This window comes from Lampris incognitus, chromosome 5 (assembly GCF_029633865.1).
Source record: "Lampris incognitus isolate fLamInc1 chromosome 5, fLamInc1.hap2, whole genome shotgun sequence".
NCBI lineage: Eukaryota > Metazoa > Chordata > Actinopteri > Lampriformes > Lampridae > Lampris > Lampris incognitus.
The window spans coordinates 29,838,069-29,856,520 of NC_079215.1; the positions used below are offsets into that span (position 1 = coordinate 29,838,069).

The 18,452-nt window shown below is 48.1% G+C and overlaps 1 protein-coding gene across 1 annotated transcript in view; it reads left to right on the top strand.

Moving 5' to 3' along the window:
* The window catches only part of coro2aa (coronin 2Aa), a 40,389-nt gene that overhangs the window by 2,281 nt on the left and 19,656 nt on the right, over nt 1-18,452 (top strand). The window contains exon 2 of the mRNA XM_056279923.1: nt 9,834-10,034. Coding sequence (XP_056135898.1) covers nt 9,834-10,034 — 201 coding nt within the window. The remainder of the gene's footprint in view (nt 1-9,833; nt 10,035-18,452) is intronic.

An 18,452-nucleotide genomic window follows, 5' to 3' on the forward strand; every position in this document is an offset into this window, starting at 1 on the left:
ACAGCTTGGAAGAGAGGGGTAATTAGCCAGGTACAATTGGGGAGAAAAATGGGAAAAATCCCCCCAAAAAAGAAAAAAGGTGACCACATATGCTCTGCTTATTTACATATGGGCCATACTAACATGCATACACAGGCCTTGTAAAGGACAGATGTAGCCATAATAACCTAAAATTCCCCTTTTTTTTGTGCTTTGAGTTTATGGTGATTTTTTTATGGCGCCCATATCATATTTACCATCGTGACTTGGCTATAGATTACTATGTAATCGTTATCATAAATCAGTTCTTTTCCCACTGAAATAAAACCTGTCAAAACAACAATGGATGTATCACACCAAAGAAAGCACTGTCAGAGAAAGTGTATTTTTTTCCCTGATCAGCGTGAAGGTGAGGTAAAAATAGCCGGAATAGTGTTTTCGTCATCAGTTCTGTGTGGAGTTGAAATCCGCCGCCCACCGTGCAGCACGCTGTGTACCTGCTGCTAAACCCAGCTGAAAGGGTTGTGTCATGCTCGGCCAACACGGCCGTCATTACCACAACCTTCTTTGGATCTGTCAAAGGGCTTCAGGGTTTTGCCTTAGGAAGTCTTCGCCTCCTGTCATGTCACAGGCTTAAACTGTCGCCGTACGCTGACTCCATCAACCCAAATGATCAAGAGTTCTTTTGAACCCCCCCCATCACCACCCTCTTGATTCGTAACTGCAGGTAGTTTATTAGTGCATCACATTCAGTCCTCAATTAAAGAATTTGTAATTTTACTTCCATGTTAAAATGAAGTGTAAAGTGGCTTACTCTTTTGGTTTCGTCAGCTTCTCCTCGTTGTTTTGAAGTTCCCAGAAGGCAGTGCTCTCAGGTAATGTTTTGTCATGGCAGAACAGGGTAGGCGGGTTTTAAAGAGGAACAGAGGGTTCGTAACGATAATGAAGGCTCATGAATGTGTTACTGATGTTGATGCACTGTAACACCCCCCCAGATATAGAAAGCATGGATAGTTTTGTGTGTGTGTGTGTGTGTGTGTGTGTGTGTGTGTGTGTGTGTGTGTGTGTGTGTGTGTGTGTGTGTGTGTGTGTGTGTGTGTGTGATGACCAATCTGAGTTTTTAACCATGGGAGTGAGGACATTTTGGCTGGTCCTCACTTCTTCAAGGGGTTATTTTTGGGTTAGGATTTGGGTTTAGTGTTAAAGTTAGAATCAGGATTAAGAGAAGGTTAGTGTAAGAGTTAACGTGAGGCATGTTGGTCTGATGGTTATGGTTAGTGTTAGGGACTAGGAATGAATGTAGTCAATGAGGGTCCTCACAGGTATAGATAGAGAAACGTGTGTGTGTGTGTACGCGCGGGGGGGGGGGGTCATGAATTTAGTGGTTGGTATTTGTAGGTGTTGGTTACCCAAATTCATCCCACAGTGTGCATGCAGTTATTTTTCTTTATGTTTGGTTTGGCTAGTCAATGTAAAACCACGTTTTTGCTGTTGCTCTTTGCTGTTTGTTTCAAGTAGTTGAGTATTTGGATAGATCAAGTGCAGCTGCTGGGATGTTTTGTATGTGTGTGAAAGGCAGTGTCTTGGGGGCAACTGGACCCACACACCTGAGAATGTTATCGAAGCCTTTCCTCAGGTGAGGAAAACATTCCAGCGTGACAGCACCTGGCTCTCTCCACCAGCCCGGGGGCTGGAAGAAGGTGATGTATGGAGAAGTAAACCGAGATGTAGTGTATCTAGAGCTCTGCCCCTCCATCTGTTTCTCTCTCTCTCTCTCTCTCTCTCTCTCTCTCTCTCTCTCTCTCTCTCTGAGTGCATGCTGGGAGCAGAAGTCAGTGAGAGTGTGTTTCAGCGTGTGTGTTTTCTATCTTTTCTATCTTTCGTTGTTTCTTCTTTTTTCTTATTTGTATTATCCCCCCCCCTTTTTTTTCTCCGCAATTGTACCCGGCCAATTACCCCACTCTTTCGAGCCGTCCCGGTTGTTGCTCCACCCCCTCTGCCGGTCCGGGGAGGGCTGCAGACTACTACATGACTCCTCCGTTACATGCGGAGTCGCCAGCCGCTTCTTTTCACCTGACAGTGAGGAGTTTCGCCAGGGGGACGTAGCGCGTTGGGAGGATCACGCTATTCTCCCCAGTTCCCCCTCCTCCCCCGAACAGGCGCCCCGCCCGACCAGAGGAGGTGCTAGTGCAGCGACCAGGGCACATACCTACATCAGGCCTCCCACCCGCAGACTCAGCCAATTGTGTCAGTAGGGATGTCCAACCAAGCTGGCGGTAACACGGGGATTCGAACCAGTGATCCCTGTGTTGGTAGGCAACAGAACAGACCACCACGCCACCCGGACACATTTTGTATTTGTATTTTGACAGATTTACTGTCGTAGTGGTGTTTGTGAGTCTGGCGTGGTTTCGGCTGTGAGTCATGCAGATTGGTGGAGTCAGAGGCGTGGGGCTGGAGGAGCTCACATGCCGACACGGGGTTAACTCTGTCCGACTTTCACTTGCTTGGTGGAAGATAGCGGTTTAGCGGTCGGTGAAATTGTTGGTTATGACAGTGTAAAGTTCGTATGTAGAATGAATACTTGAGTCGTTTTTTTTCTTTTCTTTTCTGGACAGTATTGATAAAGTTAACGTGCAGGTGGCTGGTGTAACAGAGGAAGATGCAGAGGACAGGAAGAAATGGAAACGGATGATCCGCTGTGGCGACCCCCTAACAGTAGTAGCCGAAAGTAGTAGTAATAGTAGTAGATTGATAAAATTAACGTGGTTGTGGAGCAAGGCGTGGTAACCCAAGACACCTTAGTTCAGCTGGTGCTGCTGGTTAATCCGGCCAAAAGGTCATTTTTTCCAAAGTCCCTCCGTTCATTAGCAACGAAATGTTGAGGAGAGAACTGGCGAGACACGGGCAATTAATGTCCCCTATAAAACTGATTCCTCTGAGCTGTAAATCTCCGCATTTAAAACATGTTTTCTTCAGAAGGCAGGTCTTTATGATTCTGAAGAACATCACAGAGTTAAATTTGATGTTGAAATTCAGAGTAGATGGTTGGAGTACAATGTTTATGTATCTTTGGAGATAATGAAATATTTTGGCTGTGGAATGGAGGGTCATCTCATCCATTACTGTCCAGAGAAACCAACTACTGAGTCAAGTGAAGGTGAGGCTGCAGCACAGAGCCCTGAGCAAACTGGTACTGCAGCACTGAGCTCAAAGCAGGGAAAAACACAGCAGGAAAAAAAACAACAGTGAAGCTGAGTTTCAGGCTGCTGGTTCAGGTGCTGCTGATCCTGGTTCAGCTAATCCAGGGGCTGCTGGTTCAGGTGCTGCTGGTCCAGTTTCTGCCAATCCAGGGGCTGCTGGTTCAGTTGCCGATTATCCGGGTTCGGCTAGTCAGGGGGCTGCTGGTTCACTTGCTGATGATCCGGGTTCGGCAAGTCAGGGGGCTGCGGGTTCAGATGCTACTGATCCAGGTCCTACACATAAAGATACTGTTGTAGAGGTTGTTGAAAAGTGTCCCACAGATAGTATTAACTGTGATGTAATGAACACAGACTGAAACAAAGGGAGCAGAATGTTCTCCGGAGGAGGAAAGTGAGATGTTGATTAAAAAAAAAAAAGACTCCTCCAATGTCAAAGAAAAGAAGAGGAAACCTGATGAGGTGTTTCAGCCTTCTAGTCGGAGGAGGCATGTGGTAGTCTACAGCCCTCCCCGGGTCGGCAGAGGGGGTGGAGCAGCAACCGGGATGGCTCAAAAGAGTGGGGTAATTGGCCACATACAATTGGGGAGAAAAAGGCAGGGGGGGAATGGACAGAAAATGTTCATTCACAGCTTAAAATCTGACTCTGGGCAGGTGCTGAATGACCGTACTGCAATTCGTAAATGTGCTGTCAGTTTTTACAGTAACCCATTTAAATGTGAGCATAGAGGGGAGCAGGCAGTGTCTCAGAGCTTTTATATCAATCTCCCTCAGGTTGAACAGCACAGTAATGTAGAGTTGGAAGCAGTGCTCTCTTTCGATGAATTCTATGCTGCTCTGAAGACTATGCAGAGTGTGAAAGCTTTTGGAATTGATGGTCTACCTGTTGATTTTTACAAATCTTTCTGGTCGGTGGTTGGGGGGATCTGCTGGCAGTACTAAATGATAGTCTCGCCAGAGGGGGTCTGCCATTAAGCTGCAGGAGGGCGGTTCTCATTTTACTGCCTAAGAAAGGTGATCTACAGTCCATTAAAAACTGTAAGCCTGTGTCACTTCTTTGCACAGATTATAAGATCCTCTCAAAAGTGTTAGCAACCAGGCTGAGTAAATTCAATTCAATTCAATTCAATTTATTGTCATTAAAAACAATGTGCAGGCACATGTTCAAAATGAAATAAGGGCTGCGGCTTCGCCAAACAGTGCAAGACAGACACAGATAAGCACAGCAAAAGTGATTGAATAAGTGATTCATTGTGACCAGACCTACTGTGTACCTGGCAGGTTGATTTCAGATAACATTCTGTTGCGAGACTTTTTAGAGATTAGTAAGCTTTTTGGCCTCAAAGCTGGTATCATATCACTTGATCAGGAAAAAGCTTTTGATCGTGTTGAGCATGAATATTTATGGCTCACGCTGAGTGCCTTTGGTTTTGGTCCTGGCTTTATTAACAAAATCAAGGTTCTGTATTGTGACATTCAGAGTGTGCTGAAAATTTATGGTGGTTCTAGTGCTCCTTTTCATATCTAAAGGGGGATTAGACAAGGCTGTGCCCTCTGGCATTTTGTATTTCCTAGCATTTGAGCGTCTGTTACACAAACATAGATCGTTGACCTTCAGGGTATAACTATCCCAGGTTGTAATGCACCCTTAAGACTGTCAGCCTGTGCAGATGATTTGGTAATTCTGGTGAACAGTCAGCAGGATACTGACATGTTGGTGAAGGACATCGTCCCGTTTGGCTTAATATCTTCAGCCAAAGTTAACTGGATCAAAGGCAAAGCTCTCAATGTTGGGGGTGTACTGGAGAAAAGGCTCCGTTTGCCCAGGGGCACAACGAGGGGGGGTGCAGAGGGTGCAGTGCACACAGGTGCCGCATCAGCGGGGGCCCCAAAAGATTGTACGCTAAAAAAAATACTATAATTAAAAAAATATAACATGTAACTATATATTCTAATCCAAAATTCTCATCTAAGTAATAATATTTATAAATATTAAACTTTTAAAAAACAAATAGGCCTATAACCAGATATTGTTTACTGTACATTGTACTTTTGGCACCCCCGCTGATTCGGCACCTGTGTGCATTGCACCCTCTGCACCCCCCCTCGTTGTGCCCCTGCGTTTGCCAGGGGGGTTGATTTGGAAGGTGGGGGGGGGGGCTGAAATATTTAGTAGTATTTCTAGGTGATCAATCTGTTCTTAAAAACTGTGAAAATGTTCTTGAAAAGGTCAAAGGTTGGTTAGCAAAGTGGAAGTCGGTTTTAATCAAGATGTCCTACAGAGGTAGAGTCCTGATCACTAATAACTTGGTATCATCAATTTTATGGCATCGCCTGTCAATTGTTGACCCCCCCACCAGACCTGCTGTCCAAGATCTAGGCTCTTCTTGTCAACTTCTTCTGGGACAGACTGCACTGGGTGCCTCAGAGTATGCTGTATCTGCCGAGGGCTTGGAGGAGGATAGGGCCTGATCCACCTGAGCAGCAGGGGGGCTACCTTCCACTTCCAGTTCCTACAAAGGCTTCTGTATGGTCCTTCTGAGTTAGTGTGGAGGTCGCTGGCTTGCACCATTCTGAGTCAGCTTGGTGGACTGGGACTGAACAGATCTTTGGTTTTGATGGACTTAAAGCAGCTTAACATCAAGGAACTACCTGGATTCTATTGTGGACTGTTCAAGGTGTGGAACTTGTTATAAAAAGAAAGACTGAGACAACACAGCTCTTTGTTTTGCCTGCTCCGGGAACCAATCATACATGGCACCCGTTTCACTGCAGTCAAATGGGGCTAACTCTGCTCAGGCAGTTATGTGTGTCTAACGTGGTGACTCTGGGATATATAGTTCAGCTTGCAGGTCCAAACATGGACAATGCAGCTCCTGTTGCCTCACGCTTAGAGCTGAGATCGACTCATATTATTACTCTGCTGCTTAACAAATGGAGGGAAGCTCTCACGAGTGGTGAGTGAACACTGTTAAATCAGTATTTTAATGGCTCTGTTAGACCTAATGAGAATGTTTTCCCTTCAATTAATGTTTCCCCAGATTTTAAGGATTGTACAGGACCTCTTTTTAAAGGGGAGAATTCCTCTGCCTTTTCTTTTATGGATCCAAATGGAAGGTCAATGTATAAAATGTGTATGTTAACGTTCTGCACAGGGACAAATTCAATGGTAAAACAGGCACCCCATGGAGAGCTCACTTAGGTCTGAGTGACAGTGTTGGACCTGAGTGGAGAGCACTGTACAAACCACCATTGATCAAAAGAGCTGCAGACCTGCAGTGGAGGGTTTTACATGGTATCGTGGCTGTTAATGCTTTTGTCTCTGTCATTAATTCTGATGTTAGCCATGATTGCCCATTTTGCACTAATTGTGAAACTGTTTTTCATTGTTTCATGGAATGTTGTCGACTGCTGCCACTGTTTTACAATGCTGGAAAATGTTTTTGGTTTGTTTGGGGAAGTCTTTTCTAAACCCATGTTCATTCTGGGCTACAGGTACTCCCAGAAAAACAAAGGCAAATGCCAGCTTTTTAATTTCATTCTGGGGAGGGCAAAGATGGCCGTGTATCTGAGCAGAAGAAACAGAATGGAGAAAGCTGGGGATGATAATCCTGGTTTTGTATTTATAAAAATGTTAAAAGCACATTTTAAAGTAGATTTTTACTCTGTGTGTGTGTGTGTGTGTGTGTGTGTGCGCGCGCGTGCGCGCACACACTTTTTCCAGACATTCTCCTTTAGATTTCATTCCTTTCCTCTTCTTATCCCCTGCTTTCCTCTGCCTCATTCACTTGAGGCCTGTGACCATTCCAGCCACACCCGCATCATCCTTATTTTTCTCCTCTGTCTCACCGTGAGGTCACTCTGTTTGTCTCCTGGGTACTGTCGTTTTAAATACCATCCATATGGCCGGGAGCCAGCTCCTCCCCTCGAAATTGAGAAAATGTTGTCGGTTCTGGCGATATTTGTTTTGAGTTGACACATGATGAGAAAGACAGCTAGACATGTGATGACTTTTCACACACCTGCAACCTCAGCATTTGTCCTCTCTCTCTCTCTCCCTCTCCTCTTCTCTTTGTTTGTGAAACCTTTGGACCATGTTTTTCTTAACCTCGTGCCCATCGACCTTCTCCACCTCTAATTCATAAATAATGACCGTGCAGCAGGCAGGCAGAGGGCCAGCTAGAGAGGCAGCGCAGACAGCCTGGCTGGCCAGGCTTGGTCCCAGCGAACCAGAGCCACTTATCATTCACGCTAATAACATATGCATCGACGGGCCTGAAGAAAGCGCCCTAAAACGAGGTTTCAGGATTTCGGCAAATCTCCAGCTAGAGCAATCCTTACATTTCTCCCAGTTTCTTCATTCTGTACATGGGTGTCTCTCACAGTATTAAGACAGGTTTTAGTGTGTAGGCAATTTGTATGAAAAGTTCCTGGCGTTTTTGTATGCCTATAGGTTATTAGAAAGGGGAATTTATACCTCTATTTATTTATTTGCTTTTTTTGTAAAGGACAAGTACAGCTAACATTGACAGTTGCGCTGACATTGTCCGTATATGTATATATGCATATATGCCATATATGCATGCCGTACATGCATATAGCTGAAGGTAATTTCCAATACTATTCCCTTAATGGGCATTGAAAACCCACAATATATAAAATGTACATTGTTCCAATTAAAAATCAGTGCATGAAACGACAAGGAATAAAAGAGATCATCACAATAATGGGGAAAATAAAGATTGATTTGATGGCACGAATATATTAGCCCAATTTCACCCTAGATTTGATTGCTCTATATTTTACTTTCAAATCTGGGATCTGATTCAATGTATAGCTGAAAAATCCCAGTGATTTCCATTTTAAATTGAAATTGCAGTTTGACTAAAACAAATCCTGCGATATATATATATAAAACTTTGTTAAAAGAAACAATGGTGGGGATAGTGCTCAACAAATAAGGAGCAAAATAATCCAGTTAAGTAAATTCTCTATAAGACAGTACAAGCCTGTTTCATGCTATAAGCAATCATCAGCTGTTTATATATATGTAAATATATATATACATTAAGCTTGATATTCCGCTCATCATTTGTTGAGCACTTCTATCTACATCAGTGATGGTTTCCAGTAAAAAAAAGGCTTTATTTATTTATTATGAGTTGATGCCTCAAGTGAAGGAGTTCAAGTATCTCGGGGTCTTGTTCACGAGTGAGGGTAGGATGGAATGGGAGATAGACAGGCGGATTGGTGCAGCATCAGCAGTAATGCGGACATTGTATCGGACCGTTGTGGTGAAGAGGTGGCTGAGCCGGAAGGCAAAGCTCTCAATTTACCAGTCAATCTTTGTTCCAACCCTCACCTATGGTCATGAGCTTTGGGTAGTGACCGACACGGTGAGATCACGGATACAAGTGGCTGAAATTAGTTTCCTCCGTAGGGTGTCTGGGCTCAGCCTTAGAGATAGGTTGAGGATTTCGGACATCTGGAGGGAGCTCGGAGTAGAGCCTCTGTTCCTTCACATCGAAAGGAGCCAGTTGAAGTGCTTCGGGCATCTGATTAGGATGCCTCCTGGGTGCCTTCCTTTGGAGGTTTACCGGGCACGGCCAATTGGGAGGAGACCCCGGGGTAGACCCAGAACTCGCTGGAGGGACTACATGTCAAATCTGGCCTGGGAACGCCTTGGGATCCCCCAGGAGGAGCTGGAGGGTGTTGCTGGGGAGAGGGACATCTGGAGTGCCCTACTTAGCTTGCTGCCACCGCGACCCCACCCCGGAGAAGCGGCTGAAGATAAATGAATAAATGACGAATATATACACTCACTGGCCACTTTATTAGGTACACCTTGCTAGTACCGGGTTGGACCCCCTTTTGCCTTCAGAACTGCCTTAATCCTTTGTGGCATACATTCAACAAGGTACTGGAAACATTCCTCAGAGAGTTTGGTCCATATTGACATGATAGCATCACCCAGTTGCTGCAGATTTGTCGGCTGCACATCCATGATGCGAATCTCCCGGGCCACCACATCCCAAAGGTGCTCTATTGGATTGAGATCTGGTGACTGTGGAGGCCATTTGAGTACAGTGGACTCATTGTCATGTTCAAGAAACCAGTCTGAGATGATTCGAGCTTTATGACATGGCGCGTTATCCTACTGGAAGTAGCCATCAGAAGATGGGAACACTGTGGTCATAAAGGGATGGACATGGTCAGCAACAATACTCAGGTAGGCTGTGGCGTTGACACGATGCTCAATTGGTACTAAGGGGCCCAAAGTGTGCCAAGAAAATATCCCCCACACCATTACACCACCACCACCAGCCTGAACCGTTGATACAAGGCAGGATGGATCCATGCTTTCATGTTGTTGACGCCAAATTCTGACCCTACCATCCGAATGTCGCAGCAGAAATCGAGACTCATCAGACCAGGCAACGTTTTTCCAATCTTCTATTGTCCAATTTTGGTGAGCCTGTGCGAATTGTAGCCTCAGTTTCCTGTTCTTAGCTGACAGGAGTAGCCCCTGGTGTGGTCTTCTGCTGCCAGAGTACTATTTCTCATAAAAATCAATCAACCCCATGAAATTCACTTCGAAAGGTGAACACTCCTCCTCAACTAACCTCCTCACTCTGTTTTCCTCCCACCTTTCAGATGACATGGCGTCCTCAGTACCGCAGCTCCAAGTTTCGCCACGTGTTTGGTAAGGCCGCCACCAAGGAGAACTGCTATGATGGCGTGCCGATCACACGCAGCGTACAGGACAACCACTTCTGTGCAGTCAACCCACGCTTCTTGGCAGTCATTACCGAGTGTGCCGGTGGAGGCTCTTTCCTGGTCCTGTCTCTCCATCACGTGAGTGCCTCATGAAGCTACCTGATGCAATCTACATCATGCTGGTACATTGCATCTCCATCACTATTCAATATTGGCCTGTTGTAAAGTTCTCATGAAACGGCTAGCAGAATGCTATTTGATTCTGCATATTTACGTGTTACCCGTAAAGACAGGAAGCTAGGGAGAGACTTGTCGCAGATATTGATTGGCATATACAGTGAATGATAAAATGGTAAATGGACTGCATTTATCCAAAGGAGTTGAATCAAGTGCAACTGGACTTGGTATATATCCATGATATATACCAAGTCCAGTTGCACTTGATTCAATTCCTTTGGATAACCGTGACCTGGATGAATGAGAACATTCACAGACATCTCGGACTGCATTTGTATAGCACTTTTCTAGTCTACCGACCACTCAAAGCACTTTACAATGCATGCCTCACATTCACCCATTCACACACATTCATACACTGATAGTGGAGGCTGCCATGCAAGGCACCAACCTGCTCATCAGGAGCACTTAGGGGTTCAGTGTCTTGCTTAAGGACACTTCGACATGCTCTCTGGAGGAGTCGGGGATCAAACCAGCAACCTTCCAAATATTAGACGATCCATTCTACCTCTTGAGCCATGCCACCCCTACAGTAACCCCCTTCTGTCTGTGGCGCTGAATGCGCCACAGATGGAAGGGGGCCCCGACGCCATGCTGGAAGGCAGGACAATGGAGGGGACTGGGTATGGTTGTGTGTGGCAGTGACTCTAAACACACACCAGGGCCTTCTCACAGATCCCCCCCAGCTGAAGAAACCCACCCGGGGGTTCCCCAAGAGGAAAGGGTAAATAAAAGATTATGGGAGTTAGCAAACTAAAAACACAGAGATGACCCATAACTGCTAGCTAGCTAGCTCGTAGGTCCTGTGCACCGATCGGTAACTAACTGGCAGAATTTATAGTCATGGGAGGGACATAAAAATTCGAGAAAGTGTTTCATTGGATGCAAAATTAGTATATGCCCCTGAGTGCATGATGAGTCAACATTTTTTATCGTTTTCCAGGAAATTAAAAACTAAAATACCATTAAGAATACCTACAAAATGACTTTTTTGTCATTGTTGGGCCAGATACTGGTATAGATGACGATCAATGCAAGACAGATGTGATAAAACAAAAAAAATTAAACCTCTATTTTGATTTCATGGGAACTTTAAAGGGCTTTCACACTTTGTCCATGCAGATCTTCTCTGATCTTTTACATTATAAATTGGTCACTAGAATTCCAGAATTCCAGCAGATGACTGGTTACTTTGTAATCATTTGTAATCATTTGAACTGATACAATGTAGCAACAACCAGAAGGAATGCCCACACCTGGCAACGATTATTCATCAGGTTTGTTGAGGTGGATGTGTCACGGTACTGATCCCAGGCTCTTTTTTCCAACAGGCAAGGCTGAGGGGGAGATTTTCTTGTTCAATGTTTTTCCATGAGTCGTTGGTAGCTAGAGCACTGTGGGGAAGGAGAAATCCTCTGTTTGGTGGGATTGCACGTTGAAAAATGTCTTTAGCAAGAGAGATTGAAAGATGAGTTTGTGGTGGACACGTATTGGGGACAGAATTCAACCCAGGAACTAAGGGTTAAGTCATGGTTGCCCTGGCAGGTTAACGCAGGGTTAAGTTATGGTTGTCCAGCCAGTTTTCTGGTTATTCTTGCCACCGCCGCTCAGTCGAGCTGGGTTTGGTTGTCTCTCTGATTTACCGTGGATTAAAGAAAGTTGCCTACACGGCTAAAGTGTGAACCTACGGTCTTCTCCGTTCCTTCGGCTCTACACTGGTGACCCCGACGTCGGTTTTCGGATAAGTTTTCTGAAACCACACACATTATGGCTACGAACGCCGTTGCAATTAAACTGCCGGAGTTTTGGGAGTCTTCCGCGGCTACATGGTTCGCGCAGGCTGAGGCACAGTTCGCGCTCAGAGACATAACAGCAGACGAGACCAGGTACTACTACGTAGTGGCAGCGCTGGGGGGCGCTACGGCTTCCAGGATAAGCGGTTTCATAACCAACCCACCGGCCGATGGTAAATACGCCGCACTTAAACATCTCCTCCTTGAAACTTTTGAACTGTCAACAACGGAGAGAGCACGTCGCCTCTTCGCAATTCAGGGCTTGGGAGATGGCAAACCATCGGAGCTAATGAGCAGGATGTTAAACCTACTGGGTCAAGAAAAGCCATGTTTCCTGTTTATGGAGCTGTTTCTGCGCAACATGCCGCCCCACGTCCAGACTGCGCTCGCTAACTCCACCATCACTGATCCCCGTGAGCTGGCAAAGGAGGCTGACCGATTCTTCGTCGCTACACAACGTTCCTCCCATGCCGGGGTGCTGGCTCCTACCTTCACTGGCCCCCCGCCGACATCGCGGGCGTGGCCCGACGGTGGCGCCACAGCATCAGACCGCTACAAGCCCTCTGGACTCTGTATGTACCACGCTCGATTTGGTACGAAAGCTAAACGGTGCCGTTCCCCCTGCAACTACAGGCCGACGGGAAACGAGAGGGCCAACACTCAGTAGTGGCCATGAGTGTTGGGGATACGAGCAGGCTACTCTTCATCCTCGACACCATCTCCGGTCGGCGATTTCTTTGTGACACGGGCGCACAGAGAAGCGTGCTCCCTGCTACTGACGTCGACATCATGGGCGGGGAGCGGGGCCCCCAGTTGGCGACGGCTGACGGCAGCCCTATCCACACCTACGGCGTGCGGTCTGTAGAACTGTGTTTTGGTGGACAACGTTTCACGTGGGAGTTCGTCATGGCCAATGTAACGCTTCCCCTCCTCGGAGCTGATTTTTTGTGCGCTTACGGTTTGCTAGTGGACATTCAGAACAGCCGTCTGGTCGATGCCTTAACCTTCTCCTCCTTCGCATGTACGCGGAGGGAAGCGGCCTATGCAGGTCTAGCCAACTCTCTCTCAGAGGCAGACAAGTTCAACCGCCTCCTCGCTGAGTTCCCTGACCTCACCCAGCCTACCTTCTCTGCACCCACCGCTAAGCATGGGGTGGAGCATCACATTGCTACGAAGGGGCCCCCGGTCTACGCCAGAGCCAGGCGTCTCGACCCCGCCAAACTCGCCATTGCCAAGTCTGAGTTCGAGCACCTGGAACGCATGGGGATCATCCGCCGCTCTGACACTCCGTGGGCGTCCCCACTCCACATCGTCGCTAAGCCTGATGGAGGTTGGCGCCCATGCGGGGACTACCGCCGACTAAATGACGCCACCACGCCCGACCGCTATCCTGTCCCGCATATCCAGGACTTTTCTGCAAACCTGTCTGGCAAATGCGTCTTCTCAAAAGTCGACCTGGTCCGTGGTTATCATCAAGTTCCCGTGCACCCCTCAGACATCCCCAAGACAGCGGTGACTACCCCATTCGGCCTATTTGAATTCCTACGAATGCCATTTGGACTCAAAAACGCGGCCCAGTCCTTTCAGCGGCTGATGGATTCAGTGCTCCGTGGCCTTCCTTTCATCTTCGTCTATTTGGACGACATACTCATCGCCAGCGCCTCCGAGGAAGAACACCTGTCCCATCTTCATGCCCTCTTCACACGCCTCAGCCAGCATGGGCTGATCCAACCCGGCGAAGTGCCGGTTCGGGCTGACAGCCATTGATTTCCTCGGGCACCGCATCACTGGGGACGGGGCAGTCCCCCTGCCCTCAAAGGTGGAAGCGGTGGCGGCCTTTCCGCGCCCCCAAACAGCTCGTGCGCTCAGGGAGTTCATCGGGATGGTGACATTCTACCACCGCTTCATTCCCCGAGCCGCCTTTATCATCCGGCCACTGTACGAGGCGCTGAAAGGCATGTCCCCCAACCAGGCGGTCGACTGGACAGCAGAGCGGGACCGTGCGTTCACCGAGACTAAAGCTGCGCTCTCCCAGGCTACCCTGCTAGCGCATCCTTCACCTACAGCGCCTATTTCCATAACCACGGATGCATCGGACTATGCTGTTGGTGCGGTTCACGAACAGTGGGTGGGGGGGGCTTGGCAGCCTTTGGCCTTTTTCAGTCGCCAGCTTACACCCCGAGAGCGCAAGTATAGTACTTTTGACAGGGAACTCCTCGGTCTCTGGCTCGCCGTCCGGCATTTCCGTTTCCTGCTAGAGGGCCGCGAGTTTACTGCGTACGTGGACCACAAGCCCCTCACGTTTGCCATGTCCAAGACGGCCAAGCCATGGTCCGCTCGCCAGCAGCGACAACTCTCCTACATTTCGGAATTCACTACCGACATCCAGCACGTCGCTGGTAAGTCTAACCAGGTAGCTGACTGCCTCTCTAGGGCAGTGATTGGAGCGGTCCACCTAGGCCTTGACTATGCACAGATGGCTGCTGACCAGGCCACGGACCCGAGCATCCTCCGTCTCCGGGCCTCCGACACGGGGCTCCGCCTGCAGGACGTTCCTTTCAGCGACACAGGTGTCACCCTCCTGTGTGACGTCTCCACAGGACAGCCCAGGCCCATCGTCCCGCACAGCTGGAGACGCCCCGTATTTGAAGCTGTGCACGGCCTCTCTCATCCAGGCGGTAAGCCATCCGTGCGCCTGACCTCTGCTAAGTTTGTGTGGGAGGGACTTAAGAGAGACGTGAAAGCGTGGGCCGACTCGTGTGTTGCCTGTCAGCGGGCTAAGATACACCGCCACATTAAGGCGCCCCTGGAACGCTTCGCAGTGCCGGAGAGACGATTTGACCATGTCCACGTCGACCTGGTTGGTCCCCTACCCCCCTCCCATGGGTTCACCTACCTCTTCACTGTGGTGGACAGGACTACGCGCTGGCCTGAAGCTGTTCCCCTGGCATCCACGACGTCTGCTGATGTGGCCCGGGCTTTTATTGGGTCGTGGGTCTCACGTTTCGGTACGCCTTCCGACCTTTCATCTGACCGCGGGCCACAGTTTACCTCAGAGCTATGGAATGCTGTGGGTGAGGCTCTGGGCGTCAAGCTTCATCGCACTACCGCCTACCACCCTCAGGCGAACGGCCTATGTGAGCGCTTCCACCGGTCCATGAAGGCTGCGCTTCGGGCTACTCTCAAGGACTGCAACTGGGTCGACAAGCTCCCATGGGTCATGCTGGGCCTGCGGACCGCCCCGAAGGAAGACCTACAAGCCTCCTCTGCGGAGCTGGTGTACGGCACGCCGCTGCGAGTCCCAGGCGATTTCATGCCCAATGCAACGCGTCCCTGGTCAGCTGTGGACCAACGAGCCTCCTTGCTGGACGGGGTCAGAGCTTTCACACCCGTCCCTACCGCCCAACACGGCGCTCCGGTGTCCCAGGTGCCCCCAGGTCTGCAGTCAGCGGACTACGTGTTCATCCGTCACGACGCACACCGCCCCCCTCTGCAACCCCCTTATGACGGCCCCTTCCGCGTCCTGGAACGGGGAACTAAGCACCTGGTGGTGGATTTTGGGGGCACGGCCGAGCATGTTTCAGTGGACCGAGTTAAACCCGCACACCTGGACTTGACGCAGCCGTTGGAGTTAGCCCAACCTCCTCGTCGCGGTCGTCCCCCGGCTCCGCCTCCTCCCCCCGTGGAGGCCCGAGCTGCCTCTTCTGCTCCTCAGGCCGACCTCCACAGGCCCGCGTCAATGCCTCCCAGAGACACTCCGGCCCCTGTTATCCGGAGCCGCCGCGGACGGCCTGTCGTCCCCCCGCGCCTGCCTGACTTCGATTACTAGGGCGAATTCTGGGGGGGCTTATGTGGTGGACACGTATTGGGGACAGAATTCAACCCAGGAACTAAGGGTTAAGTCATGGTTGCCCTGGCAGGTTAACGCAGGGTTAAGTTATGGTTGTCCAGCCAGTTTTCTGGTTATTCTTGCCACCTCCGCTCAGTCGAGCTGGGTTTGGTTGTCTCTCAGATTTACCGTGGATTAAAGAAAGTTGCCTACACGGCTAAAGTGTGAACCTACGGTCTTCTCCGTTCCTTCGGCTCTACAAGTTTAAATGTATGTGGCATACATTGGAATGGAAGACTGGACGGACTAACGCACGATTTCGCGGGAGAGAAAATTAAGTTATATTCATAGAGTCGCCAGACGAGTTTGGGCTGATAGTATTAAAATGAAAACATCAGACCGTTCACTGGTCCTGCATGCACTGCGGCGAGACTTGCGGCGATCTTGTAAATTTTTATTATTGAGCATGCACAAAGACATTGTAACCCCCTCAGTTTAAAAAAAAAAGTTTCCTCCCCCCAAATTTCAAGCAACATGCTTTTCTCCTCAAGGTCCGACACTCTGCAGCCAAACCCACCAAGCCTCTTTCATTATGAGCTAGTAATTAAAAAAAACCACTTTATTTCTTTATTGTTGCTAATGAAACAAGCATTCTACCGGATATGGTAGAGTGGAGGCATTCACTCGTATTTACACTTAAAAAAGCGGATGGTGGGGACTTCCGGTTTTGACATGACCGAGTGACTCTCTCCACTGAACGTTATATATTCAGGGGCGAAAATCTGATATCAACTTTGGAGGGGACAATTACATGAAATTTTCTCAACCGCAATTCCTGAGGGGGCACCAGAAGTAGTGCTGTAACACAGCCTACGTTGTAATATGTTAAATGTATATTGAGGAACCATACTTGCATTGCTAGTTTCTCTCAAATTCAAACAGCCACAAACACTGGTTGATGCTACTGTAACTTAGCTAAATTAGCTAGCAAACGTCCGTTAACCACTAGCTAACATAAAGAGTGACCTGTAATTCAATGTAGCGAAAATGAAGACTGGTCACGATTATAAACGTGTTTTATTGTATTGAGTGGTAGAAGTAAAGAAATGGCTAACATAGTGTAACGTGCATGCATAAGTAGACACGCTGGTCCTTGACAAACGGGTCGGACCCTTTAGTCGACTGGTTAACGCTGTCGCCCGTGGTGCGGGAGCCACGAGTTCGCATTCTGGCTGTGGCGGATTCCTCCGTCGGATGCGCTTCCCGAAGGAGGGGGGGGTGATCACGGATGAATAGGCTCGGTAGCCCTTGGCTAACAGGTCGGACCCTTTTTAAGCTCAATTTATGCTCCAAATGTCGGCTAGCAGACAAATGTCTCCCGGCAGACAAAAAAGTGTCTCTCGAGTTGTTGCATTTATGCTTGTCGCAATGTCGCTGACTGTCTCCTGGTATCTATGGAAACGTTTCGCGTCACGCGCTGTGTTGTAAACAGTAGCGAGTGTTCTTTTTATGAATGAGCGCGCGTAATGTAAACAACGCTCTCAAACAAAACCATGGCAACGCTCGAACGCCTCGTCCCTTCAATCCAACTATCCAATCACAGCTAAGCGACATAATGTGCGCGAGTCTGCGACATAAGAAAATGCGTCGTGTACACGACAGCCCTGGGCGACACAAAATGTGTCTCTCATGACGTCAAAATTGTCGAGAGACATCTGTCTGCTAGCCGACATTTGAGTATAAATTGGTCCTAGTCGACTGGTTAACGTTGTCGCTTGCAGAGCAGGAGCCCCAGGTTCGCGTACTGCCTGCGGCAGTTCCTGTGTTTGCAACCCCCCCCGACTTCACTACAATATTTTGCATACATGCACACACAGTGTTGTTTTTTTTCTTCCCTTTTTCATTTTCTGCAGGAACCCTACTTTAATGGCATGACTTTGTATGAAATTCTGTCTTCGTTATTATGATTTTCACCAGTACCAAATTTTTTTTTCCTGTTTATCTCTGCTCTGGGGATGGAAGGGAGGGAGGTAGAGGGAGGGCTTGATTGTTTGTTTGTATTGTTGGGGGAAAATTGCAAAACCCAATAAACAGATTAAAAAAAAAGAAAGGCGGATGGTACCAGACTGATGTGAGCAGGGCCATCACAGGGGGAAGTGCCAGGCTCTGCTCATTGACATGAATGCCCATGAATCACGGTCACATGCACACAGCTATTGTAGTTCTACTGCATGCGTAATCTCGGTGCAATACATTTTTAACAAGTAGAATAATACAGCGTCATCATGCACATAGTCTCAGCTATGACTTCAAAGGAAAAAAATCCGCTGTAAAACTATTGGCTTTACGTCAAGTCAGCTCAGCTGTCATTTTATTTTGGCATGTTGAAGTATGACAGTATGTGACAATTCAACATTTCAGGTGTATAGCCTACATTTCATTCAGATTTTAGAACATTTTTCAGACTGGTCATTACATGTAGTCAATGGTCACAGTCACATGAAACCACTAGCTTTGGACACCTGCTCAGCCATCTGTTGTTGACAGATTTATCCAGCAATCCTCGCAGTGACTTAAGGAAATTCTACCTTGTTTTTAATTTTTTTCCTTTTCTCAGCACCTGACTCATGTTTACAAAATTGGTCAAGCTCTCTTGCAGTCGACATTATTTCCAGTTTTCCTTCTTCCTCGCAGTGA